At 40.2% G+C, this 27,913-nt stretch overlaps 1 protein-coding gene across 5 annotated transcripts in view; it reads left to right on the top strand.

Moving 5' to 3' along the window:
- Positions 1-7,429, top strand: part of RFX3 (regulatory factor X3) — a 124,765-nt gene extending 117,336 nt beyond the window's left edge. For all 5 annotated transcript variants that reach the window (XM_064404984.1, XM_064404983.1, XM_064404986.1 and 2 more), the window contains one exon: positions 570-7,429. In XM_064404984.1, the coding sequence (XP_064261054.1) occupies positions 570-808 (239 nt within the window). In that variant the 3' untranslated portion in view covers positions 809-7,429. The remainder of the gene's footprint in view (positions 1-569) is intronic.
- The last annotated feature ends 20,484 nt before the right edge of the window (positions 7,430-27,913 follow it).

The following is a 27,913-nucleotide window of genomic DNA, read 5'->3' as shown; positions in this document are numbered from 1 at the left end:
CAGCTATGGAAAGAAAGGCAAGAGTATGCTTATGGATATTTAACTGTACTGAATGTTTTGCTAAGTCAAGAGGCAGAATTGCATGTAATCAGGGAGAAATTAGTTCCTTAAATTCTCTTCATGCCCTATTTTGACATGCATTCTTATACTGACTACTTGAGTGATTTGGGGTGATTTGACTTCAGAACTCAACTAATGAATATAAGAATGTTTGTCAAAATCTGGGGTCAAGTGACCACAGCTCTCCTCGCCTCAATTTCCCTACCTGTACCTAAAAGTAACAACTCCTGTTCATCATGTTTAGGAAATGAGACATTTTCCATTATGAAGTTAATATTGTTTGTAAGACCTTTTGAGATTGCAGGCTTTTTTTCCACATCAAAAGTGTGTAGCTCAAGTGGTGAAACTTGAATCTGTTTATCTATTTGAGATAACAGTTGACTTATTTTCCATTAAAATTTTAATTTGCAGTTTATTTACAGGAGATTGCTCCCCTGTATACAAAATAAAGAGCCTTGTATTAGAAACTTCTTGCTTTGTGGTAGTTACATGTTGGTTTGTTTGTGCAGATGAGGGCAGCGAAGTTGAAAGTGAAATAGATGAAGAGCTGGATGAAAGTGGAGAGCCACAAGCTAAGAGGGAGAAAACTGAGCTAAACCAGGCATTCCAGGTGGGCTGCATGCAGCCAGTGCTTGAGAGTGGAGTACAGCAGAACCTCCTGAACCCAATTCATAATGAGCACATTGTTGCAACTACTCAGACTATCAGACAATGCAGTGCTACTGGAAATACATATACTGCAGTCTAATGTGAAACTTCCCTGGCCTCCGACACACACCCCATTTCATTAGCTGTTTAGGTTTAATATGAAAAAGAAAAAAAAAAAAGAGAATAAGTCTGAAGGTTGACTGTTGTCAAATGTAACTGTTCTGATCATTATTTCGTTGGAGTTGTTAAATGGAATGGGTGTACGTATTTTGCCAGGTCTGTTTAGAAACAAAAAAATTTTTGTAAACGAAATCATTTTACTTTGGCCACTCAATATGAAGAGGTTTCTTTGTATCAAATGCAAGGAAGATTTTTGCGAAGTTTAATGTTAATGTTTTGTCCTCTTATAATAATTTAATTTTTTTCATAGTTTTAAAAATATTTTAATGTTAATTATTAGTTATTATGCTGATTTCATATAGATAGGTTTTTAATTAGATGCACTTCTGTGAAATATCAAAAGAACTATTTTCTTTGATTTACACTGGAGGCATACTTATTTGACAGCAGATGTATCAAATTTGTTATAAAAGGTGCTTTTCATCGTACTACGAGAAGACACTATTTTGATAAAATTGTGAGTATTCAGGGGGATTTTTTTGTAATAATGCTGGAGGGTTGAGAAGATCTCCTAGTTTCTTCCTGTGAGGAAGAAGCTGTTTAAAAGACAGAATTGTATCAGAATGTGGTAATCTGTATGGCATAAATGTACCTAATTATCTGAACATGATGTAAACAATGCAAGCTTCATTTAAAATCAACAGTTTCAGATATTATTTGCATACCAGTTCCTCTCTTTTGAAGACTACTGATTCTATATGTGAGGCCACTGAACAGATGCTTTTGATTGTTCAGTGGCACTGTAGTTGTTAGAAACTGAAGCTAAAAAAGAAGTGACTTGATTATTGTTAATTTTAAGTGTATGTGCTACTTATGCTGAACTGGACATACAGGAAAACATTCCATTTGGATGACTTTCTTCTATTCCAGGTCTTTTCCTACTAGTGGTTCAATCTGCTGCTCTTAGAAAAGATGATTTATAGAATGCAAGGAATGTAGCAACCTGCATCATTCTCCTTTCAAAAACATTTCCTTGTTGTTAAAGTGGATTTAAATTTTTACAAAAATTAGATAAGGCAGTGTAACTGGCACACCTCACTTGAACCTATTCCCAATTGTGTAGAATTTGAATAGGTGGCTAGATGGACCATTGCCATTTAAGAATGTACATCAGGGATCATTGTACCTCGGCTATTACATGGTGCCTTAAACAGAACTGAAGCTAAGACTTAGTACTTTTTGTTATTCTTAACTCTTAAATTAATTCAACAAGGTGTGCCTGTCATTTTCAAATTCCCTAAGAAGTAAGGACAGGTTACACAGCCTTCAAAAGAATAAAAGGATTTTTTATTATCAAATAATTTTAATATCCCTCTTAGAATGACAATAGACCTATTTTTTCTCGTTTCTAGCTGGATTTCACTTTAATAGAAATAAAATTTGCTTGGGAATTTGGAAAGCAAAACTAGCTTTAATACCAACTTCAAATGTCAAAATAGATTGACCATAGTCCCAAGCATGATTATATATTTTCTAAACCCTTGCCTACTTTTAATTTTAAAAATGAAAAAGAAATAAATGAGCAGGTACATAATGCAGTGCATGTTTTCAATTTCTATATTTTGTGGTGTATCAGCCAGATATTACATTTTAATGGTTAAATAATATCAGTTATAGAGACCATATTAATTGACATTAAAGAACTCAAGTTTTTCTTCATAAGCATTTCATTATGCAGACACACAAATTTGCTACACTAAAGTAGTGTAATAAAATTTTAAAAAATCCAAAAAGTGAATGAGAACACAAAAAGATCAACTTTACAGGAAAGACTGTGTAAAAAAATAGGATTATTTTATTCCGGTTTATCTAGTGTGTCTGGAAATGACTTTAAAGTCATATATACCAAATGGGAGAAGAGCATGTAAAATGGAAGTGTATTTATAACAAACAAGTTTGTTGCTAGAGTTTACATATGCTCCAAATACAGCTGCACATAAACTAAAATGTCCTAACACTGTTGGTGCACAAAAAAAAAAAACTAACTCCTTTGCAGAATTGTGAACCCATCCAGCTCATTCTGTGTAGGCATAATTCCTACTAATGTCAGTAGGTGGCTTTTGCCTCAGTAAAAAGTAAAAGTGACATTTATATTCATTATTTCTAAACTCATAAATGCACTGAATCTCATTATAGATTTTGTTGTCACATATATCGCTCAGTGTGTCCTGATTTTTCCTTAGAAATCAGCACATCTGTACCCTTCACCAAAAATGCTAAAACTAAGCTGTGATAAATATTTACTCCCCTTCATTGTGCATTATAAGATGTTTACAAGTAAAATAAAGTGAAATAATTCAACTTTTTTTTTCATTTTCAGCTTTTTTTTAATACTGTAGTACTTGTTTTAATTTTTGTGTTTGTGTTTTCTTATTCTTTCTTGGTTTAATGTTGAATTTGTTGTTGCTGAGAAGAGAGTATAATTGTAAAAGGTAAATCTAGATTGCTAAATACAGTGGGACTTGATTATCTTTCATTGTTTAGCTTTCCACTCCACTCAGTTGTTAAATGTCATAAAGTGAAAAACAAAAATCTGAATACAAAAAATTGAATGTGTTTCATAGCTTCTAAAAACAATGAATTATAAAGACAAATTGGAACTTTCACAGGTTCAGAAAACTGACTGGAGTCTGTATTCTTACTCTTAAATTCTAAAGATTTTACCAGGCTTTTTTCAGAGCAACTATCTTACTGTGTTGTAAACTTAACAGATTTGGGGGTCTTTTGTTTTGTTCTTACTGAAATTTCAATCAAATGCTTAGATAACACATTTTGCACACTCTTGCTGTTTAATAGCTGGGTTTTAGTACTTGTTGAAGTAGAGAGATACGAATACCTCAGTGTGTATTCTGTAACGTGTAGCGTGCGGCTGCATTGCCACACCAGCGCTGAAGTCTGTTGTCAATGCTATGGAGAGGTGTAGCGTGTGTCCACAGGGTAGACATTATGAGAGTTGACATGATTTATGTGTTTTATCTAATCTTGAAATGGAATCCAGAATAATTATTTTAGAGGCATTTCCCCCATTAGCACAAAATAGCACAGTGAACAGTGTGGGGAAGGAGGTCTTGTTGAACTACCTTTTCAAAGCACAGGGCCCAATTTTCAAAAGTTTTATATATGTTAAAGTGTTTTGTTACATTTTCATCTTTCTTGTGGTAAATCAGTTTTAAAACATTTTTTTTTGAGGTGGTTTTTTTTTGCTTGTACTGTAGTATGCTCAAAGCACCTTCATTTTTTTAAATTTCCGTAAAAATTTGGAAAATAGGTGTTAAATTATTTGCCTATAAAATGATGATTTTAAAGGCATTCACTGCCTTTAGTTCAAAAAAAATAGGAAAATGAAGTTCTGTCATTCAGGAATGCATAGGTCTGTATATAAATTTAATTTAAAGCAAGGTATTTTTAAATATCTGAAACACTTTTTGTTTTATCTTGTTTACCGTAGGAGAAATTATCTGGTATCTTTATCATTCTCACCAATTGACATCTGCACTGTTTAGAAAAAAATCCATGTTAGAGATGCACTGCAATCCAATTTAATCCAGAATGATTTTACAAAACAAAAACAACCACTGAGAGCCATAAATGTGCTGACAAAAAACCCAGATTTATTAGTAATATAAGTATACAACAATAATTTCAGAGTTTAAAATACAGATCTGAGAGAGCAAGATGAATTTCTGAAAATTGGGCCCTTGTCGCACTAACAGGACATGCTCTTTGTATACGGTTTAAAGCAAATTGGTACATGGAATTCTAGTATCTCTGCTAATTTGTTTGGTGATTTAACACTGACAATAAAAACTGGAATAGAAGCATAAACACACAGTGCTTAGTTCTAGTTCTGACTAGGATAGTAATTTGATATAATGCCTTGCATTAACCCTTTGAGCATTGTAAGTAACATGATGGGAACAAAGATTTTTAGACAATTTAACTAGTCCACTGAGCATATACTTTGAAATAGCTTATAGTGTTGTAAATGTTTTTTTACTTATGTCTAAAGTAAATACTTGCATTACTTGCATACAATATGGGGATGTTTTTTTATTAATAGGGGCCTCAGTAGATGTAGGCAAAATATTCATTGCCATTTATATGTACTGTGTAATATAAAACAGTACTTCAGCTCCCTGGTTTTCATAACTGCATATATATACAAAGAAAATCAAACATGATTCTACAGATAGGAAGTTGTCTACTTTAAGATTCCTTTAGAAGATAAAGGAATATATTTAGAAAATATATTCAGCTATTTTGAAAATTTCCTGAGATAGATTAGTATTGGAATACTCTGGTACTGTAAAAGAGAAATCTTTAGGATTAAAAGAAGGTTTAGTAATAATAAATTTTGCAGAATATTTGATGTGTTTGCAATAAAATTTTGGCAGTGTTTGTGAGAAACAGGAACAAAAAGTGCACAATTATGTTAATATTCCTTTTAAAACTCAGTCACTGCAATAATGACTAGCTAGAAGATTAAGGTATTTTATTAAATTTCACATACAAGGGTACAGTTTGGATGGCCCTTACCGAATGTCAGAATTTTAAAAGCAACCTAGAAATTGCACGAGCAAATAATTTTAAAAGCCCCTTTGTTCTTAAAATTACTGCTTACAGGAACAAGGGAACAAGTGTAGCAGCAAGTAAAGATTCTTTTAACTTAAAGATACTGATGCCACCTTACTAAGTGAGAATACAGTACATTTTCTACTGGTTTCTTGCAATATCAGTCAGCAAACACTAAAGCAGCTGTACTTATTTAAGTCTAGCTGAGGGCAAAGAAAAAGAGTATCATTTAAAGTTATTTAAGGGAATTACGTCAGTAGTATAGTGCAAGTAAGTTGTAAACATTTTTAGTCAGTTAATGCAAATTAATGCATAATTAATTGACATAAATGCAATACTCAAAGGGTTTTAATTTAACAACTTTTTTTTATTCATGATTTACTGTAAATGCTTCTGAGTTTGCATGCCTTGATCATTGCTGCTAGTGATTTTATGTGCCAGTAGACCTGAGTTTAATTTACCAGTTTAACTAAGAAATAGTAAAAGCCACTTACAAAGTGACTGCCTAGTGTTTGTTTGAAGTAAAATATGCCTTAGTTTGAAAACTATCATTTTAACTCTTGTTTTATTCTGATTTTGTTCTCCTTTTCCTGTTGAAAAAAATAAATTGGCATTTTGGGATTGGAAGCCCTGAGTAGTTAAATATTTGGTAAGAATTGTTCTTAGAGATTGCTCATTAAGGCTGAAATTCACTGTAGAAAACAAAGCCCAGAAAAAGCCTATGGGCATCAAATGAGCCTCACTTAACACTAATTCAGGAAGATGTTCTTTGTATGTTCTTAAGCACTTTCTCGGTTATGGTGCAAACATCTTACAGGAATTTTCAGTTCTAGATTCATTTTACTCTGAAATAATAAATGTCTTTTTAGGAGGAATTTAGACTTCAGAGGAGCAACCTTGAATGGATTGCGTTTTAACAGGAACTCAGTTCAATTCTTTTTGACTCACTGATACCAGCAAAAGCTTTTTACACAAAGAATATTTAATGGGTTCCCCAAGTAAAGTTTCCTTCCATACAATATTAAAGTGACTGCCTTGTATTTAAACATTAAAAACCCATCTTTAAGTAACCCAGTTAAGCAACTTAAACTATGTTGAGAAGATATCACTTTTGTACCAAAGCAAGTTGCCCATTTCCACTCATACCCACTGAAAATTTGGATTTACAGTTTATAACCAATGAGGCTGTTAAAGAAACTTCGAGTGCCTTTCAAAAACTTGGAAAATTGTGCCTGAGGTGGTAAACTTTAATTAGGTTAATTCTAGAGCTACCAATCAGTAATTTTATCATCACTCAGGGCTTTCTTACCTTCTAGGAAACTTCCCTTCTTGCATTTATTTTATACTGTATTTTTTTTAAGTGCCATCATTTAAATTTCACTTAGTAAGTGGCAGATTACATTATCCAGTCCCACAGCACAGAAACATCATAACACTAGGACATATTCAAATTCTTATTTTCCAGTTGACTGAATATATTATGTAAATGAGGTAAGCAACTTTTTGTAGATTGTATGTGTGAGATAATGTAATGTTCTTTTCCAGTTTTTGGGCTACAGTTGAATATACTTTTTAATTATTTAAAGAAGACATCTTTACAGAATAACGTGATGGTTTTTTTTGTATAATGTATTTGATTTTGTAAATACGTATTTCCTGATGTGATTTTTGTGACAAATGCTAAATCTTTTAGTATATAATGTCCTCTCAAAACTGGCAGGAGCTAAATAATAGTTTGTTGGCAATTTGTATTGTGTACTGTACAATAACTGGGGACCTTTTATAATTATAAAAATATATATTAACTTTTAGTGTGTTGTATAAAAAAAATGACTGGAACATACTAAAGACAGTAGGATTTTTCTGAATATTTCAGACTTGAACTCAGGCTAGCTTTCTTGTGTTTTTCAAAACAAAATTGTGTCTTGTCTTTTAAAATCAATAAATTTGTTTTCTTGTTACAAACATATCTGAATGGCTTCAGTTCTTGCATAGCAGTTTTGGACTGTTGTACTGTTCATTTTGAGAGAAAAATTATTGCACTTACACCTTTGAAATAAAACCACTTATTTTTTTTTAATTTAACAACAACAGAACTAAGTAACAAATGTGTCTCAGATGGCAAAAACCCCAAGTATTTTGAATCACATAACTGCTAGGGTTGGAAGGATCCTCTGAAGATGATCTAATCCAGCCCATCCCACCAAGGCAGGATCAACCTAGGAAGTGTCGGTTCAACTGAGTTGCTGTCATATTCCCAGTAGATAGAGACTTTAGTGTACTTATTCATTTCAGTGTTAACAGTTAATTTCCCATTACAGATTTATGTAGTTAACAGCTAACAGTGAGAGGCATGCGGACTCTGGCCTCCAGGAATTAGTGGTGTCAGTTTAGTACCAGCAGAACCTACTTCTGCATTTTTTGCTGTAAATATTCTGCAATATGGTAATGTGTTAGATGTTTTGACAGTTTCACAAAACATAGTTGAAAGCCTAATCTCACAGGTTCATATATTCTATGAGTCTTAAGTATGTGTTGCAGGCACCATATATATTTCATTTTATATTTCATATAAAGAAATGCTGAATTTCATTTTAATGGGGAGGGCCCACCAAGTAATAGATGCTAGAACATATAAAATAACTATCGGATACCAAGATTAAAACAGGTATTTCACACAGAACTGTGGTAAAGGTAGAAGACTTGCATCCTAAATCTTACTTTTCTCAGGATGTTCAGCCATAAATTATGGTCCAATCATTGCCTATTATTTAATTTCAAATGAAGACCAAAAGCTTAGTATAGTACATTATTGGTCCCTGCATTACATTATACCTTACAAGACTACAACTACACCAGTGACCAGCTGCAACTAAAGAGTCGGGAAATTGTCAAAGTTGGAAAAGACCTTCAAGATCACCCAGTCCAACCATCTGCTCAGCACTACCCTTGTCACCCATAAACCACCACACCACATCACCAGACCCAGATGAACACCCCCAGGGATAGTCACTCTACCACCTCTGTGGGCAAACTGTTCCGATCTCTGATCACCCTAACAGTGAAAAAAAATTTCTAATACCTGAATCTCCCCTGTCTCAGCTTAAGATCATTTCCTCTCATCCGCTCACTGCAAGCACAGCAGAAGAGATCAAGGCATACCTCACTGTGGGCTCCCTTCAGGCAGTTGAAGAGAGCAATAAGGTCCACTCTGAGCCTCCTCAAGACTAAATACACCCAGCTCTCACAAGTATTCCACATATGACATGTTCTAAATCTTCCACAAGTTATGTTGCCATTCTCTGGACACATTCCAGGAATTCTGTGTCTTTTTTAATAGTGAGGGTCCTAGAACTGAACACAAGATTTGAGGTGCAGCCTCACCAGTGCTGAGTACAGGGAGACAATCCCTGCCCTGCTCCTGCTGGCCACACCATTGCTGGTCCAGGCCAGGATGCCATTGGCCTTCTTGGCCACCTGGGCCCTGCTGGCTCATGTTCAGCTGCTGTCAGCAGCACCCCCAGCTCCTTTTCCTGTGGCAGCTTTGCAGCCACTCTGCCCCAGCCTGTGGCACTGCCTGGGGTTGCTGTGACCCCAGGGCAGGAGCCAGCACTGGCCTTGTTGGACCTCACACCACTGGCCTTGGCCCATGGATCCAGCCTGTCCAGATCCCTCTGCAGAGCCTTCCTGCCCTCCAGCAGATCAGCACTCCCATCCAGCTTGTGACATCTGCAAAGTGACTGAGGGTGCACTCAATTGCAATACCCAGATAGTTGTTAAAGACATTAAACATGACGAAAAGAGCCCTGGGGAGCACCACTGGTCACTGGCCACCAACTTGATTTAGTTCCATTCACCACCACTCTCTGGGCCCGGCCATCCTGGTAGTGTTTTACCCATCAAAGAGTCCATGTCATGGTTTGACCCTGGCACAATGCCAGGGCCCCCATGAAAGGTGTATTTCCTGCGAGATGTGACCCGGAAACAGAACAAAGCAGGCTCCAACTTGGGGATGGAGGGAAAACCACAACACTTTATTAATTACAATATCTAAAAAGGAACACACACAAAGCTAAGAATGAAAACCTTCCAAATACATTCCTCCTCCCCCCTCCATTTTCTCCACAGAATGAAATAACACCATAGATTTCCACCCTGTCACCATCTCTCACATAATCAACTTTCAGTCCATCATCACCCCTCAAATAATCAACTCTCAAGTCCATCAGGGAGAGAAGAGTCCTCCCTTTCATCATAGGCTCCCCTAGAAGCACAATTGAAACCTCTTGTGTTTCCATGTCACTCGTGGCACTGCCCAGAGAACATCTGCCCCCTTGACTTCTCCCCCTCCATGTCCAATGCTCTCACCACTGGACACAGGCCAGGACTGCTTTTAGGGCTCCCCGTTTAAAGATGCTCCACCCACTTCCAGAAGCAGCAGTCTCTCAACTTTGGGACACCAGTCCCCCCCAAATTTCACCCCCTGGGGCCGAGGGGCCTCATGAACAGAGATCTTCCTCTTCTCTGAAGACAGAGGGCATCTCACACCCCGTTTAGCCGTCTCTGTTCATGCTGCTGCTTCACTCTTGACTCCCAGGTGTTGCCTCCCCCTAAATTCAGTCTCCGGGTCACAGGAAATACATGGGTCTGTCCATGGCCATACAAGAAAGAGTCCAGCCCAAGGCCACTCCATCATCTCTTCCCACCTAGGTTTCTTCTCACCTCTTCCAGCTTTCCTCACACTTGCCCATTTTGTCAGCTTCATCTCTCTCTCCTCATTGTGATTCAGGAGGATTCAGTATTTGTAAGGTTTCCATTACTCTACAAAAGGGTTAAAATCTTCGCCTCTGCCTGCCCAGGACTCCCACAGCTGCCGGGCACCTCTCTGCCACATCCCCCGCTTCTGGCCGGCTGTGCTGCCAATAGTCTCTATCACTCTCTCCCGGGGGGGAGCTGCCCAAACATCCCAGGTCTCCTCCACCCCTGCACCTTGCAGGGTCTCCGGCCTCCCTCCCCACAGGCCGCATGGCTTTCCCCTCCCCCACCCAGGTGCAGCTGGGCAGGGGAGAGGTCAGATCGACTCACTGCTGGACTCCAAAAGAGGAAGTTCTCTGTGAATCCTCTTCTTTTAACCCCTGTGTGTTCTCAGAGGCGTATCCAGATCCTCAGTGGCCACCCACAGGTGCCATTTTCAAATCTGGCCACTGATTGGTTTGACCACGACTTTTCCAGAAACTCACTTCCTGGCCAGACCATGACAGTCCACTCATCTAAGCCACAAGTGGTTTTTCTAGGAGGATCCTGTGGGAGATGGTATCAAATGCATTTACTCAAGTTTAGATGGACAACACCCACAGTCTTCTGCTTGTCTACAAAGCAGGTTGCTTTGTCATAGAAGGAGATCAGGTCAAGCAGAACCTGCCTTTTGTAAATCCATGTTTGCTGGGCTTGATCCCCTAGTTGCCCTGCATGTGCCATGTAATGGGCTTCATGCATATCTTCCATAGCCTTGCCCAGAACTGAGGTAACTAGAGCCCTTTAGTTCCCAGGATCATCCTTCCAACAGTTCTTGCAGATGTTCTTACATTTGCTGATTTCCATTCTTCTGGAACTTTTGCAGTAACCAGGACTGTTGGTAGATGATTGAGAGTGGTTTGGCAAGTTACTTTACCAGTTCCCTCATTACTCTGGGGGGATCTCACCAGTGCCCATAGACTTGTGAGTGTCTAATTGGCACAGCAGGTCACTAAACATTTCCTCCTGCATTATGGGGGCTTCACTCATCTGCCCATCACCAATTTCCAGCTCTGGTAATTTCTCAAGCTGGGTATCCCAAGGACAAGTGGGAATGGTATTAAGAACAAGGCAAAGAAGGCATTAAATACCTCTGCCTTTTCCTCATGCCCTGTCACTCACTACATGGCCCTCTGCATTCCACAAATGATGAAGACACTCCATGACCCTCCTTTTGCTATCACTGTGTTTATGCAAGCCTTTTTTGCTGTCTTTAACTGCTGTGGCCAAATCAAGTTCCAGTGGGACTTTGGCCCCTCCAATCTTCTCCCTATGTGATCTTGCAACATCCTTACAGTCCTCCCAAGCTATTTGACCCTCCTTCCAGAGATGATAGATTCTCTTTTGTACCCCCAAGTTCTCTTTAACACATCTTTTTTCCTGATGACTTGTCTTTCTAGACAAGGGGACAGCCTGATCCTGAATATTTAAAAGCACATCCAGCCTTCCTGGACTCCTTTATCCTTCAGGACTGACTCCAAAACCACTCTGTCAATCAATGTCCTAAACAGGCCAAAGTCTGCTAGATAGAAATCCAATGTGCAAGTTCTGCTGGTGCCTCTCCTTACTCTATCCAGTTTTGAAAACTCTACTATTTCATGTTCTCTCTGCCCAAGACAGCCACCAGCCACCACATCACCCACTAGTCCTTCTTTGCTCGATGTCATCATTTAAGCCCAGCCAGCCGCCAAGCACCAGGCAGCCACTTGCTCACTCCCACACCAGCGGGATCAGGGCGAGAATCAGAAGGATAAATGCCAGGAAACTTGTGGGCTGAGATAAAGACAGTCTAATAGGGAAAGCAAAAGCAATGCACACAATTCAAGCAGAACCACTTACATTCTAAGCATGATACCACATGGTCTGAAATATCCCTTTGGTCAGTTTGGGTCACCTCTCCCGGCTGTGTCTCCTCCTGACCTCCTGAGCACCCCCATTCCCCTCCCCAGTGTGGCAGTACCAAAAGCAGAAAAGGCCTTGGCTCTGTGCAAGCCCTGCCCAGCAATAACAAAAACATCTCTGTATTATCAACTCTGTGTTCAGCACAAACCCTAAACACAGCCCCATACCAGCCATTATGAAGGAAGTTAACTCTACCCCTGCCAAAATGAGCACATACACAAAAAAAAAAAAAAAAAACAAAAAAAAAAAAAAAAAAAAAAAAAAAACCCAGATCTAGCAGGGCATCTTCTCTGGTAGGCTCTTTTACCAGCTGTGTCAAGAAGTTACCTTCCACACAGTCCAAGAAGCCCCTGTTTGCTTCATCTCTGCTGTGTTCTATTTCTAGCAGACATTTGGCAAGCTGAAGTCATACACATACAAAAGGGCAACCACAAGACTTCTGGCAGCCACTTGAAGAATGCCTTGTCTGCCTGTTCATCCTGGTTTGGTAGTCTGTAACAGACTCCCACCATGACATATGCCCTGCTGATTGTCCCCTGTCTTACCATAAACACTCAGCCGTGTCATCTTCGTCATAATCATCAATTTCAATACAATCAAATCACTCCCTAAGAGTGCTATTCTATGTTTTCAGAATACTCCTAATTGGTTTGCTAATTGAGACGAGGCTTCATTTTCTAGCATGTGCCTTGCTGAGACTAAATAGGTTTTTCTCTGACACATACATGGCAAAACAATGTGTAGAGGGACATTGTCCCTAGAGGGACCGACCAACTCTTGAAACAGCCAACAGGCTACATTGCTCAGCTCTTTTCCACTGACAGTGCTACCAGGAAGACCCTGCAAAATTCAACCTCTGTTGCTGTTCATATTCATTGAACTGATTTTATTTTGGAAGTTTCATTCACAGTAACACAGATCCACAGATCCAGACCTCTAAGCATGAAGTACAGGTAAAATGTAGGAGAAATTTGAAAATACTGGGTATTGTAAGAAAAAAGAAGTGTAAGGAAGGTAATTAATTATTTCTATTATTTCTGTGAGGTAATTTTCTGCACAGTGTTATTGCCAAATAAGTAAGATACATTTTACATTGAGTTATTTTACATGTATTTAATTTGACTTACCTAAAGCATTCACTTTAATTATGTAAAATCACATAGAGCCTGCAGCAATCCAGTGTGCATCAGTTGTTTAATTCTGTATCAAGGTCTATGCCAAAAACCACATGAAATATAAGCCAGTTATTTTTCCACAAAAGCATCTGACCAAGGCAAGTAAGAAGAAGAAGAAGAAACCTTGATCTATTTTTGGCACAGTATGCTAGGGAGAGTTTTTATTCTGACTTGGCTCTGCTGGTCTTATTCAAAATTTTGCTAAATCCCATTGTACATGTACTTCCCCAATACATTAACTAACCTAACATGTTGGACTTTCCTGTTCAAAAACCAAAACAACTCTTTCTTATGCTAGCGAAATATGCTACTGCTGACATTTTATTCTAAATGTTTTATAAGCAGAACTGTTCTAGCAAAGAGTAACTCTGTGTATGGACATTTGCCATGGGCACACTGTACACAAGATCTGCTGCTGCTTTTATGATCAGCGTTCATGGCAGATGTAGCTGGTCAGTACTTATTTAGTAACCTACTTGTTAGTCAGACATATTTTCAGAGCTCTAGATGGAAGAGGTATTAAAAAACTGCTGTCTCAATGCTCTGCAGCTGGATGTTACCTTTCCCCCACAATAAGTGGTGTCCTGGCAGATAAAGTCAGAAACAGCTGAAAAAACTGCAATAGCAACATGTTGAAGTGAGGATCACAGATTGTGTCATTGCAACACAGGCATTGAATTTACTGGTCCATGTGAGCAACACAGTGACTGTCACTCAAAACAGTAGCAATCACTTCATTAATTTATTTCCCTGGTCTTCCATGATTTCCAATGCCCAAGAAAAAATTAGACTTCCCTTCTTCCTCCAGGTTTCACCCAAGAAAGTCAAACAGACAAAATCAAAAGTTGCAATAATTAAAATCACAAAAATGGGACAGCCCTAATCATCACCACATAAATGACCACATTACCTTCCTGCAGTGGTACTGTTTTGTGTGTCTTTGGGAAGCATAATTCTTCTGCCTTTAGGTAAAGGTACACTTTACCTCCATCCACTTACTATGGCAAATTCAAATCCATGCTTTACTACACCAACAAATAGACAAAAAACCCTTGGTTTTGGATGTTTCTGCTGACAAACTTGCCAGAATAACTAACAATATCTATGTTGAATAATCCACCCCAATCAAGCTTTTTGTCTTTTTCCTATTAAAGGTAATTTAATTGATTTAAAGTTCCTTAAACTGGGGGTGGACTTGTTGTTAAAAACAAAAAAGTGGTCAAATAGGTAATCCATTATAGACAGTCCTGTTGTGATGCCTGATGGGGAAAGAAATGGTCTCATTTAACACCACCAGATCTGATACCTTTAAACCCACTAAGCAGGATTGTACCTGCTGTTGCTCTCAATTTTAAAAGCAATGGGGCTCTGCAGAGACAACAGTCCAGCTGGGAAAGACTGTGACATTCAAAACCAATTCTGTGCTGCAGCACAGGGAACCCCAGAATGTGGAGTAGTGTACATTGACTCCATGATTCAGAAGGCTGAACAATTGCTTTATTAAGCTATTCTATATTATATTATACTATCTTAAAACTATACTATACTACTCTATACTAAACTAAAGAAGAACCTGTGACCCCTTACACACAGTCATGACACAGCTTTGACCTAATCAGTCAATCAATGCAAACAATAATCACCAGTGTCCAATGAAGAAATCTTTCTTTGGTAAACAATCTCCATAACACATTCCACATGTGCCAAACAACAGGCGCAGTAAATAGAGACAGGAAATGTTTCCTCTTCTTTCTCTGAACTTTGTCACTGCCTTCCCCAGGAACAAACCTGGGAATGTTGTGCCTTCTGCTCTCTGTGAAGAGAGCTGCAGCTACAGGTATGCTTGTGGAACAAGTGTTGGTTGATCTCTTTTAGCCTTCAATGTCAAAGCAGCAGCTAAACAATAATGTTTAATAGAACATGTTCTTGCACCTCTAGACTTAAATTTGGATTTAAGTATAAAATATTTGATTTAACAAGAGAGACTGAAAATCTAGTGTTTATAGTATTAGCAAGGAGCTCATTGGTAGCATTAACTTGACACTACGGATTACTGCTGACTTTGTTGATGACCAATGAAAGGCAAAACTGAATTAAAAACTGTTTTCCTATTACTTCCACAGATCAGTTTTGAAAGCAAAATGGTGCACGCACAAGAAAGCATTTACAACAAGATAGCAATTTCAGGTAAGCAACATCTTGCAGAGTGTTTACAGTCAAATTTTGATGGAATTCACTGCATGAGGGTATATGGTGTGACTTGTTTGAGCAATAACACCTGTAGTTATTTCCTCGCATTCTTGAATAACACCATAGTTTAAAGAGACAGATGGAAATCTGGATAGGAAAATAATTGGAAATTACAAAGGCAGAATATAAATTGATCATCACTTGGGCTTTGGTTTTTTTGAGTTTTGGTTTTTGTTTTTTTGGGGTTTTTTTTGCTGATTCACCTAACAATTCAACATGTGCGTTAAAGACTAAAAGGAAGAATCAAAATTCCCTGTCTTCAGTATTCCAAGTTCATACTAGCTGTGTTCAAATTTTTAGGAATACAGATGGTTTTTTTCAGACACATTGTCCTCTTATTTGGTTTGATAATTAAAACTAATTTATGCCTTTAGAAAATATATTTGCTTAGTGAATGTTTGATAAAGTGCTGCAACACAGAAATTATCTCAGAACTCTTCCCCGCATGTCCCTGTTCCCCCCTTCCTTCCTCAAAACCACATATATGTGGTTCAGGAAGCAAGCTTGCTACCATATACTCACTCTTGCAGCTAAAAACTAGCGCATGGGACCCGCAGGCATAAAGCTGTTTAGTGGTTTTGTGGTGGTGCCTGCAGTTGGAACCAAGGATGCAAGTTGAAGTTGAGGCAGTAAAAGCAGCAACAGCCATTGTCTGAAGCTGGCCTCTTCTGTGGACACAGTTTTTGTTTTATGCTCATGGCAGTCAGTGTCACAGTTCTACTGAGGTGAGGTAGTCATCCAGTAAAGACCCTGGTAAAAAAAAATATACTCTTCTGTCTCCTTGTACATGTGAAAAAATCTTACCCCTCCAAACTAGTCTTGCCACCATCTTTTCCAGAGCAGTGTGAGCAGCACCTTGCCTGTTGCTCCATTTTATTACTGGTGTGTCATCAGTTCTCACATCTAGGAGATGTAAAATCTATCTGCATGTCACTTTCCTGCTTATCCACTAGGTTTCTACAACTCTTAGCTGGCATTTGCCCTGTATTTGAGCTACCTATAGATACCTTCTTCTATGCTAAACAAATGCAGTGTTGCATTACCTGTATTCAACCTTTCACTGCAAGAACGAATTTGACAGCCCAGAAATCTCTGTTACTTGGACTAGATGTTAATTAAGAGGTGGTGGAATTGGCTTTGGGTGTAAGGATCCTGCTGAGTGCTGAAGCACTGACTGTGTGCAGTGCGCTATGCATCTGATGGCACATGCAGATATCCTTGCTCCTCCTTCATACAGGAGTAACATCAAATTCACTCATGAACAGTCAAGAGGTTATCGTTATAGATGAACCCTCTCAGTCATTAGTGCAAACAGAGGTTCAGCAATGTGTGCCACATCTGTACATTTTGTAAATAAAGAAGCTCAGAGGAACAATTCTCTGATCAACCATTCTCTATGTAACAGGACACGCCACTTTGTACAACTGCACAATCCTTTGAATACATTCAGGGTGGGTCAGTCTGCTTCCTTTCCATACAGGATAGCCCAAGTAACCATTTGAGTCCACAAATCACTGACATACTTCTTACAAAATGTATGGAAACACAGTGAGCTGAGGCCACACAGTACTTAAACGCAAGAGCACTTCTCAAATATTGGTTAATTAACTTTTATAGTGTATTTTTGACACAGAGGCGTACATACTAAATTAATTAACAGGCGTTTGGTTGTTTGGTTTTTTTTCCCCTTTTACCACGACGGGGCGGGGCTGGCACTACCTAACCAACAAAAACCGCACAATCCAGGAAAAACTTTTATAGCAAAACAGCGACACCCGCTGCTGGACATCACAGTTGCACCCTTATGCTCCTCGAAAATAAAGCGAAGGTGAAAACGCCAGGAAGGGGGAAGCTGGACTCACACGGGGCTCGCGAACCTTCTCCCTTGCATCGCTTCCACGAACCTCAGGTTGCGGTCTCAACACAGGGCTGCCCCCAAGGGCCGTGGTCATTCAGAAGGGAGACACGGGCGGAGGGAGGAAGGGTGTCATGGTGTCACCGCCTCCTCGCCTCGCGTGCCCCGCTGCCTCCCCTGGGCGCAGCGACACAGACGGGAGGGCGAGCGGCGGGCGCGGGATCAGGGTGGGGTTTCTCCGTACCCGCAGCGTTGAAGCGCCAGGATGCTCCGCGCCAGGGACTGCAGCCCCGGCCAGAGCGTGCTGCAGCTGGAGAGAGGGGTGCGCGGACGTGACTGTGACACTCGGGTAGGTACCGAAGCCCGCGACTTTTCCTCCCGCGCGTCGCCGCCCAGGGCCGGCTTCGCATCCCGTTCCGCCGGGAAGCAGCTGGTCCCTAAGCGCCCTGAGCACTTCTTGCTGACGGCTCGGCGGGAAGACGTGCTGTGGCTCACGGGCCGTCGGCACTGCGCGCAGCCCCGGTGCGGTGAGAGAGGCTCCCGCCGTCTTCCCTCGCCTTCCCCAGGTGGTGACCTCGAAGCGGGGCCGGGGGGCGCCGGGCCGCGTCTCTCGCGGTGTGCGGTACCTTGGGACTCGGCAGCGGCAGCCTTGGTCAGGCCGGGTCACTTCAGCCCTTGGAGCACGTGTCTGTGCCAGAGGCTTTCCTCGGGTGCGGACGCTGGTGCTGCTGGCGAAGATCCAGCTGGCACTCGGGCGGAGGGCCAGGCCGGCACGGCTGTCCCGGCTACCCGCGAGCCCGGCAGCGGGGCAGCGCTCCTCGGCTGTCGGCAGCTGCTCCGTCGGGGGAAGGTACACACTGCCGTGTCAGGGTCGTTTCTTCTCCCTCTTCTCGAGTGTGTAACTTAAGGCAGGGATGGTCAGAAGAGGTCTTTCCCCCTCACCTGAAAGACAGGGTCTTTTCTTACTATACAGCCAAATGGAAGAGAGAAAATAACCAGCTGGAAAGGGAAGGAAGTAATGGAAGCCAGTCTGTAGTTGTATGAACATAGCTACGTTTGTTTCTCTGCTGCTGCTGCTAGTTGGCCTGCTGTGCTGGGACGGCAGCAGAGCACAGCAGTGTTTTGAGATGCACTGTGCTGCTGGGCAGGTCCAGATTGGTCCAGAAGGGTACTGCTTAGCCCTGAAGTAACTCTCCCTGGCTCTGCTATTTGTAGATTGGCTGGCTTAACATGCAGGAGTAATGTCTGCATGGACACCTTAACTTACTTTCTTGAAAGCAGTCTTTCAAATTCGTGTCTTTACAGGGTAATAGCACAGCTGAAATTTTAAAATAAAACCAATTGCTTGAAGGTATGTGGTGGGAAGATGGTGAAAAAAAACCCCATCTGAAATTGGCGTATGTGCAGAAAGTAGTGAGGTGGACGAATGAGACCAACCCGGAGCTGCTCTAGACATGCAGTGCTTTGTCGTGGCTTTGGTTTTTCAAAATGGATCTCAGTAACTTCTGAAAGGATTGATGGAATAGATGTTTTACAGTTGTGCTTGGTTTTTTTCAGCAATGCAAATGAATCAGTATTAGTACTGGCATATGGACTTGGGTTTTCAGTCATCTAACATGTCATTTAAGAAGGCATGAGTGACATAAGCTGACCACTAATCACAGCTGATATGGGCTTCTCTCTTGCACTGTATTATTTAGAAGACTGATCTGTAGTTACTGTTCTCTTGGGGTTTCTTTTTATACACATTCTTGTATGTGAAAGACTTGCTGGAAGCAGAGACATATTCAAAGTTAACAATTTCTTGCTTTGGGGATTTTTTATATATTAATGTTTTTATATTAATGTAAGGGCTCACATAGAACACAACTGAAAACTTTCATGCTATAGTGTGGGTATATTGAGTTTTTTGTGTCCAGCAACACTGGGCTTTAGTTTAATAAAACCACATTTGGAAGTTTTGGATGAGGGTGCATTGGTGTGTCACTCTTGCTAAAAGAGAGGAATATTGCAAACCTGTTTTGAAGTGCAGGCTGTCTTCTTTTTTCTTTTCCTTCCATAAGATGGTCAAGTTATGCCCTATCAGACCCTATGGATAATATAAAACTTTTTAATGGTATCTGGTAGTTCAGCAACTTGATGCAACTTGAATATTTTGTGTGTTAGCTAAGAGAAGTCTGCAAATAGCTAGATGGTACAGCCTATTATTAATACTGATAATGTAGTAGTAGGTGAGAAAATACATTAAGTATTACTAAACATTATATACTGTAATACATACATTACTAAACATTAGTAAGATCATTCTAATAAGCAGATACTAGTACTAGAAAAACACACCACGTATGTTAGATATATGTTATTTAAGCAATAAAAGGAATTTACATAATTTGAAATCTTCAGTTTTTTCCCCCTCCCTGCTTCAAATTGAAATTATGAAAATTACTTTACTTTCAAACTTCCTACATCCCCAAACTACGTATTGAATAAGTGTGGGGAAAAAAAGAGAATTAATAGTTGACTTAATGATCCTAAGAGCTCTTTTCCAACCTAAATGATTTTGTCACTTAAGTAACAAAAACAAAAAATAAAATGAAAAAAAATTCTAGCTTTCAAAACCATCTTTTTTCTTTATCAATAAGAATTTATTTTTTTGGAAAATATTTTTGTAGAAAATAAAGCATACACTTTTTTATGTAATAAAGTACTTTTCAAGTAATAAAGTACTACCTGGTCAAACTGTCTGGTCAAAAATTAATCCAAGTTCAGATCCATCAGGACTGGATGTTGTTACAGCACTCAGTTTATCTGTAGTTTTTATACTTCATGTATCACTACTGCATTTGTCTGATTCTTTTGTGTTATTGTCTGTAATTGAATAATAGTAATTAAGTATAGAGCTAACGAGGAATGTAGACTACATTGCATAGCATTACATATAGTTTATTACTGGTACTCAAGAGTGATTTTAAAGTCTAACAAGTGAGTAGGTTATACTGTGGGTGATTGGCTGCTGGACTTTGTGCTTTTTGCTTCCAGTTGTTTGTAAGAATTCCACCAGCTCAGGCCTCTTCATGTGGATGAATGCTGGGGCAATACAGGGTCTAAATAAACTTTATTGAATACACTTACAAGCATAGAATCCTTGGAATCTTGTAATGGTTTTGGTTTCTTCTGTTGATTTATTACTGTATTTTTTTGTCCCTTGCAAGTATCAAGAATATAAACACAGACAGCATTTAAGCTTCTAAAGAGAAAAACACATCCAGCTTCACTGTACCTAGCAGAAGTAGATAACAATGTCCTCAGTCATGGCAATTTTAATGTGAAACAAAGTTTAGATCTGTTGAAGCTGAAAAGAAGAACTCACAGCCAACAGGTGCAGAACCCATGTATTTCTGCATTAAAGTGCAATTCTGGACAAAAGCCCATTACACTAGATCTTCACTCATTTGTTTTGCCTGAGGTTACTAGGAAACAAAATCCCTGATACCTTTGAAAGGTATTAGAAAAGGGTTATTAGCTGTTACTAGTAGTTTGGAGTGAGTGTCGGGGGGAGAAAGTAGTATTTTTCTGATTCAGCATATATTTTGACAAAATTCAACAGCAGCCTAAAAGATAATGTAATTTTTCTCTCTAGTTATATACAGAGTATACTCACCAATGCCTAGATAAGCTGTTTTTGCAAACTGTGTTTTTATTTAAAGGACATGGATAGTATGGTCTAGAAGAAACTGGAAGAGTAGTCCTTATTTTTGTTTTGAAAAGTGAGCAAACAGTCTTTTTTGAAATCCTGATTTTTTTCTTTCCTGTTACGTTCCATGTAACAGTATCTGCAATAGTCTTGTTAATTGTAAATGACAAACCTAAAAATTGGGAGGGTTGCAGATTAGTTTCTATCTATTTACAGTTGATAATCTGTAATAAATTTGTGGTTTGGTCCTTATATGTGTTAGGTCAAGTTAAGACAGGGAGTAAAATTTGGGCATTACATATGCAAGAAAGACTATATTCTTAGATTGTTGGTGTCTTCATTTATGGAAGGCCATTAATTTTGTAAGAGTTTGTAAATTAGTGAAAGCCCCAGGGAAAGTCTGCTGTATCTTATCACATATTTATATTATTACTCATATTTATATTATTTAAGATCCTTCACATTTTCCTTGGGAGTTGCCTCTCTGAGCTTTATAATTTTGTATGAGTCAGGCACAAATCCTCATCCTATAAAAATGTATACTAATAAATTTTCTGCTGTGATTTATTGCCATTGACTTCAGTTGCCATATACCTGGAAGGTGCATGGGTGGCATTACACTTGCATGTGTTTATAGGATTATGTTATTTTGTGTCAAAAGCAAATTGCAGGCAGCTCTTTAATACAGATACCTGGAAAGCAAACCATCCGTGCTGAGGTTATGATGATCTGATAATTTCAGTCTTGTTGATGTTGTTATGGTTGAAATATAAAGGATCAGAAGTCATGTATCATCACAACTCTTTCTTTGCTGTTTTATGGTAGCGCATTCTCTTTAAGTATTATTCACATAAAACTATAGTTGAAATGTAATGATATTCTCAGAAGGATGTGGACATGAAATTAGTAAAAATAAATATATCTGTAATTAGAAAAAGAGTGTGGCCTTCTCTCTGCAAATCTGTAACTTTACACCAGGTCCAAGATTTTTTTGTACAAAGAAGGAGGTGCACTGACTTATTAAATGTCAAGTTGAACAGACAGGAACAGCATAAAATCAATTTTCAAATAGCAGTGTGAAGTTCTGCACGAGCTATAACTGGATACAATAAAGTGGCTGAGGTGCATAACTTCTGGTTGTTGTCAGAGCACTTTTAGGTAACATTGGGCTTCGGAGGTCTCTCAATATTAAAAATTCACTGAAGGGCTACATTTCCAACTTACCAAGAAGGAAGCAAGGCAAGTAAGTATACTACTGTATGGCAAACAAGTTATTCAAAATAGAAGAAAAGGAGAAATCCTGCTCTAAATCACACTAGGATGATTAGTGAAAGACAAAAGCCCTCTTGCAGAATGCCAAGGAAGCATTTCTAGTGCATGTAGCTGGAACAGGTGGTACTTGAAATTAAATCTTTGACAGTAGATACTGCCCTCCTTTGCCTTCAGAAATGTATTTTGTGGTGCTCAATGAAACATTGCTGGTTGTACAATGAATCAGATGCTCCCAATGAAAAAAGTACCAGGAATCAACTCATTAATTTGTCTCCTATCTTCTTGTGGCTTGAAAAAAAATAGGCTTTTAAAAACAGATACTGCTCACCAAAACAGCTAGATGGAATTCTGTTTCCTTCTTTTCTATTCAACCATCAGATACTTCAGTCTCTTAGGCTATTTCTAGTTCTTCCAAAGCGGCGTTTCAAGTAAATGACTACCCCTTATCACGGACATTTGCCTTGTGACCTCCCAGGGAATATATATCAGGTTTGCTTGCTTTGCTGTCAAAGTGGGCCTGATGATACCCTTTGTATGAAACTTTAGTCTGGTTATTTGGAGATTTTTTTAACTGCCTGTGGAAAACTATGGACACTTGCAGGTTTTGAAGAAAAGCAGTATCGATGAGGAATAGAGCATGCACTGATGTGCAATTTGAGAGGGAATTTATGAGGAAACAAGGAGATGGCACATCCCCCTACCACAGAAGAGCTTATCTGCTCTGTCGATCAGCTGGTGCAATAGCTCTGGTGCAATAGCTCTGGACATTCTGCCCTACACCTGATGAGACGACCCAGGCCAGCTCTCTTGACTTGCTAGTGAGTTATTTCTCTCTGTGGCACCAGGGCTAGAACTCCCAATAAACACCTGAGTGTGAGAACAGATGTAGGGATATAAGCTGGAAATTCCTGACTGAGAGACACTACTTTACAAACTATAAAAGCTACACAAACTTTAATGGAGGCAGAAACCACCTACACACACCCTGGAAATGTGTGGGACTTCTCAATCAGAGTTTGGATGCAAATTTGCCAGATACTTTCCTAGGAACTGAATGAAAGAATTCTATGTGTACTCCATCACCAATTCAGTGGTAAATTACATTGAATCCTAATCTATACTATTTCTTTGCTAGCTGTAAATATAGGTACCTTTATCATGCACTGTGTTTTATCTACTAGTAGTTCTTTTTGTCTTACTCCTATGTAGGAAGTAGTCTGTTTAAAGTCTTATGTCTGTTAATTTTGTTAATTCAATAAATAATTCATCTTGTAATAGACCTAATCAACTGTTATTAAGAACTTGTGAGTGAGAGCAATCTCACAGTGGCACAGGCCGCCTCAAACAGCCACTCTCAGAAATCTGCATCTAAGGCAGGACTTGCCTGGGCTCTTGCCCTCTCATTCATCACAGACAGCAGGAAACAATAGTGCTGAAACTATAGTGAATGTGTTATCTCAGTAGCTCACGCCTTTAGGAGTACTGAGACTACTCATAAAGAAGCATAGTAAGAACAGGATGAAGGCACTGGTGTTTAATTGCTTAAAACAAGAAAGTCTAAAGGATGCAAAAACGATCTGACAGCACTGCAAAAAGTGCTGACATCTCAGGAGTGTTTAATTTCTCACAGCAAACAGCAGTCTAGACTTACAAATACCTGTTCTGTATTCATCTTAAGTACTTAATTCAGGAACCCTGGAAGCTTCAGGGGTGCCTTTGCTTTTGGCAATCCCTGTCACTTGTCCTTAGATGTCCATGGCTTGCATTGCCTGGCAGAGGCCTGCAAGTCCAGCAGAGGTGTTTCAGGAGCATTGCACTGCACAACACCTCTGGCAACACCTTGGCTTTGTTACTGTTCTTTGATGTCCTTACTACAGGCACTGACTGAGGTGGGACAAAGAGAGTATGACAAAGGTGTAGGAGAGATAAGGGACTCCACTCTGGTTTTTCCTATTGTCACAATCAATTTTATACCAACATTTCCAGTACAGATGAACCTGTCCATTTATCTCCAGGTGCAGTTGTCTGGGGAAATGTGGATCTGATAAGGCTGAACAAGGGTCAGAAGAGATGTGGGAGCAGCACAGGCAGAGCAGCAGGATGGGCATGCAGCTCTAGCATATGCTCTGAGCGTGGTTTGGGCTAACTGTGCCAAGGATGACCTCGTTGCAAGGCTTTTGAGTAACCACATCTCACAATCCATGATGAAAGTTAGACAGATCAAAGCCTTATCCAGAGCCTCTAGATTCCTCCAGACATTAACATGACCTAAAGTTTGTTGATATTGTATCTTTGTGAGGTTTATCTCATCTAGGGCAAATGCAGCTAACCACAAAGATTTTCAGAGTGGAAGTTCTTCATGGAGTAAGGGATTTTCAGAGTTTTGCAGACTCCTGAAATGTAGACTCTGTCTGGCATGGCAGAAAGAAGATATTCTTGTGCAGTCTCATAACATCTGACTATTTCCACCTCTTCCTATGCTCAACTGCCTTAATGAATAAGAAAATGCCACCGCCCCTGTGGTGGCATGCAGAAACTGAGGGATGGTACAGCTATGACTTACTACTCATTATAATAAGAAGGTTGGTTTTGAGACCCTTCTACCTCTAGACCAATGACTGATTTTGCTTGTGAAATGACAAAGAAAGGGCAGCAGAGCACATGGGAAGAAAGAATTGTTGAAAGGCTGTGAAATATGGTATAAGTAAAATTAATCCGACTTTAGAATTCCAGGCATCTGTTCTGATTCTGCAGCTTTAGTTGAGGTGATAAATGACCTCCACAAGTAGATCTGAATATAGCTATACCACAGGAATGTGCAATCAGTTTTCAAGCTTTTGCCTGAGTAAACAGCAATTTGTTTGAGACAGTTTGCAAATCACAGATTTTTGATTAACCATTAGAAAAAGTCTCAGACATTGCTTCCAGACTATTGCATTGGATGCTTCAGTGCCTTTGAAAATATGAGCTCATGCCTGAGCAGACCGAGTTTGCTTGGTTCACTTATTTTATTTGAGTATTTTGCTAAAGATAAAAAGCCCCTCATATGTGAGAACTACAGTGTGATGAAATAGTGTTTTGTGACCTCTGAGAATTTGTTGGGCCTATTTCTTACAAAGCAAGTTGAACCCCTCTCTCTGATCGACTTCACAGACGTGACTGGCTGGACAGTGAATTGCAAGCAGCTATGTGACATGGCTCAGGGGGAGGACAGCAAAGCTGTAGCTCTGCTGGAGCAGTGCCAGGCCACCTGCTTTGTAACCTAAGAGCAACTATTTCTAGTAAAATTTAATTGCCAGAGCTAGTCTTGGCTGCTGCTCCACTTCACTCCTGCCAGCTGCAGAGCCACTGTACCTCCTGCTCCACACGTGCACGCAAAATCATCACACACAGTTGGTCCAGCACTGGTCTCTGAGTTTATTCAGCCACCACCTTCTCTCTCTGGCTGCAACCTTGACTGAAGTCAGCAGCCAGAAATGGGTTTTTTTTAAGGTTTGTCTGATTTTCCTGCTGTAAATCCAAGAAACAATTCATTTTTTCAGGGTAAGAGCAAAAGTGTTGGCCCAGGCAGACTTCTTGGTAAGTATTTTTCTATAAGCTTTAATCACACAGCCAGCACAAGTATCCTTAGCTAAGGTTAAATGGAGCAGAAAACCATAATATTTGCAAGTGACAGAGGAAGTGCTGTCTCCATCCCTCATGCTATTTTGCACATAGGCCTCTTTTGCTGGAAAAGCAATTTGCAATGACAGTGATCCCAAAGTCTGTACAATACTGCACCAAAGGATGAATCCCTTTACTCTTCAATAGCTTCTTGGCTAGATAATCTGGTTCTATTGAATTTCAGCCAGAGATTGCCCCATATTACAAAAGACTGTTTCTCTTTTGACAAATAATGGCTGAGCTGTCTCTCCCTGATGCACTGCTGACTGAAAATCAGCCTCCTTCATACTCCATATTATAGAAGGAGCATGCATTAGTCAGCATGCATGCATGCAAAAAAACCCCAAAAAACAACTACAAAAGAAAACCATTTAAGGACCTTTTAAAGGATCAAAGCATAAAAACAGATTCTGATTAACAACACACAGCAATTACAATAAAATATGGGTCTATGAGCCTTTCTTCATCATCTCATAATTGTGGGTCCTGAGCAGTTTTTGATAAATATGCAGGACCTAGCAAGTAGATACCACATTGTAACAGGGGCAATTAGTCATCCATATCAGATTCCAGCAGTTGTATTGCATTTATTAATGTAACTGTGCCCAGGACATTGCAACCAGCTTCTGGTTTATGTTTCACCACTTCCCTTTCACATTCTGAATCAAGAGCATAAAGTGTCTCTGAGGCTTTTGCAAAAGTCCCTTACTCCATTTTAGGGTGACTACATCACTCCTATTCCCTTTGTTCTGCCATGAAATATCCCTCATTTTTTTACTGCTGCTACTGAAGTCTGCAGTCACTGACTTGCACTGCTCATTATGGGTTCCCGAGATAGAGGCAATGCTCTGATGCACATGGCGTTAATGACCTTTGGGTCTGAGGAGTGGTTGATGGTCTGTGTGTGCTACCACTGATCCAGGCAGTGCCCCGTGCCTCCCCGGAGTGAGCTCAGCCAGTCTGTCATGCCCATGGCCAGGCAGGGATGCTCTCTCACCGGCACCAGGGTTGTTTTTCATGTCCCCTGAACCCCTTCCCACCTGGCCCCCTCATCCGCCCTGTGTTACCCCCTCAGATGGGTCACTCACAGGAACAACGGAGCTGCTGGCGGCATCAGCACTGTCCTCTTCAGGGCCGTCAGGTCTGAAGGAACTGGGGAGCCACTGAAGGGACAAGAGGCTGAGGGGGCTGGGGGCAGTGGGGGGATGGTGGGGCTGAGGGCTGAGGACATTAGGGTGTGGGCTGGGGATGCTGAGGGGACATGAAACTGACAATGTAAATACTCAAAAAGCATATTGTTTGCAGTATCTCAGTTGTGACGAGAAACTGAGACCCATTGTTTAGAGTTTCATAAACCGTAAAAAAGGTTTTCTTACCAAGGAAAGAAGTTGCTCAACCAAGACAGCATATTGTGTGCCAATTCATAAGTCATGTCCTCAGGTGAACTTGTGTCCATGAAAGGATAAAGTAAGGTGGGGGCTATTCCCCAAATATCCACCAGAGACCCTCTTGAGACTGTTCCCCAATTGTGTATGCATGCCGAAGCTATAAGGTGTACAGCTTTATTAATAAGGGGGACGAGAATTCTGGAACTGTGCTGGCGTGTGTTAGGAGGAGTGGGTGTCCCCCCCCGCTTTGTAACACTGAAATTACAGTGCTAGAGAGTTGTACTCTTCCCGACCTTTCTGCGACGCGGGGGGCAGTGGGCTGGGGGCTCTGAGGGGACCGGGGCCCCGGGGCGCGAGGCTGACGCCGGCACGAGCCGCGCGTCGTGCGCCGGGCGCGTGCCGGGCGGCACCGCCCTCGCGCGGCTGCCGTTGGCGGCGGCGGGGCGTTGGGCGCGCGCCG

The sequence above is a fragment of the Passer domesticus genome, chromosome Z (assembly GCF_036417665.1).
Source record: "Passer domesticus isolate bPasDom1 chromosome Z, bPasDom1.hap1, whole genome shotgun sequence".
NCBI classification, from domain to species: Eukaryota; Metazoa; Chordata; class Aves; order Passeriformes; family Passeridae; genus Passer; species Passer domesticus.
The sequence above is the reverse complement of the archived record's forward strand: the minus strand, read 5'-3'. Positions and strand labels throughout refer to the sequence as shown.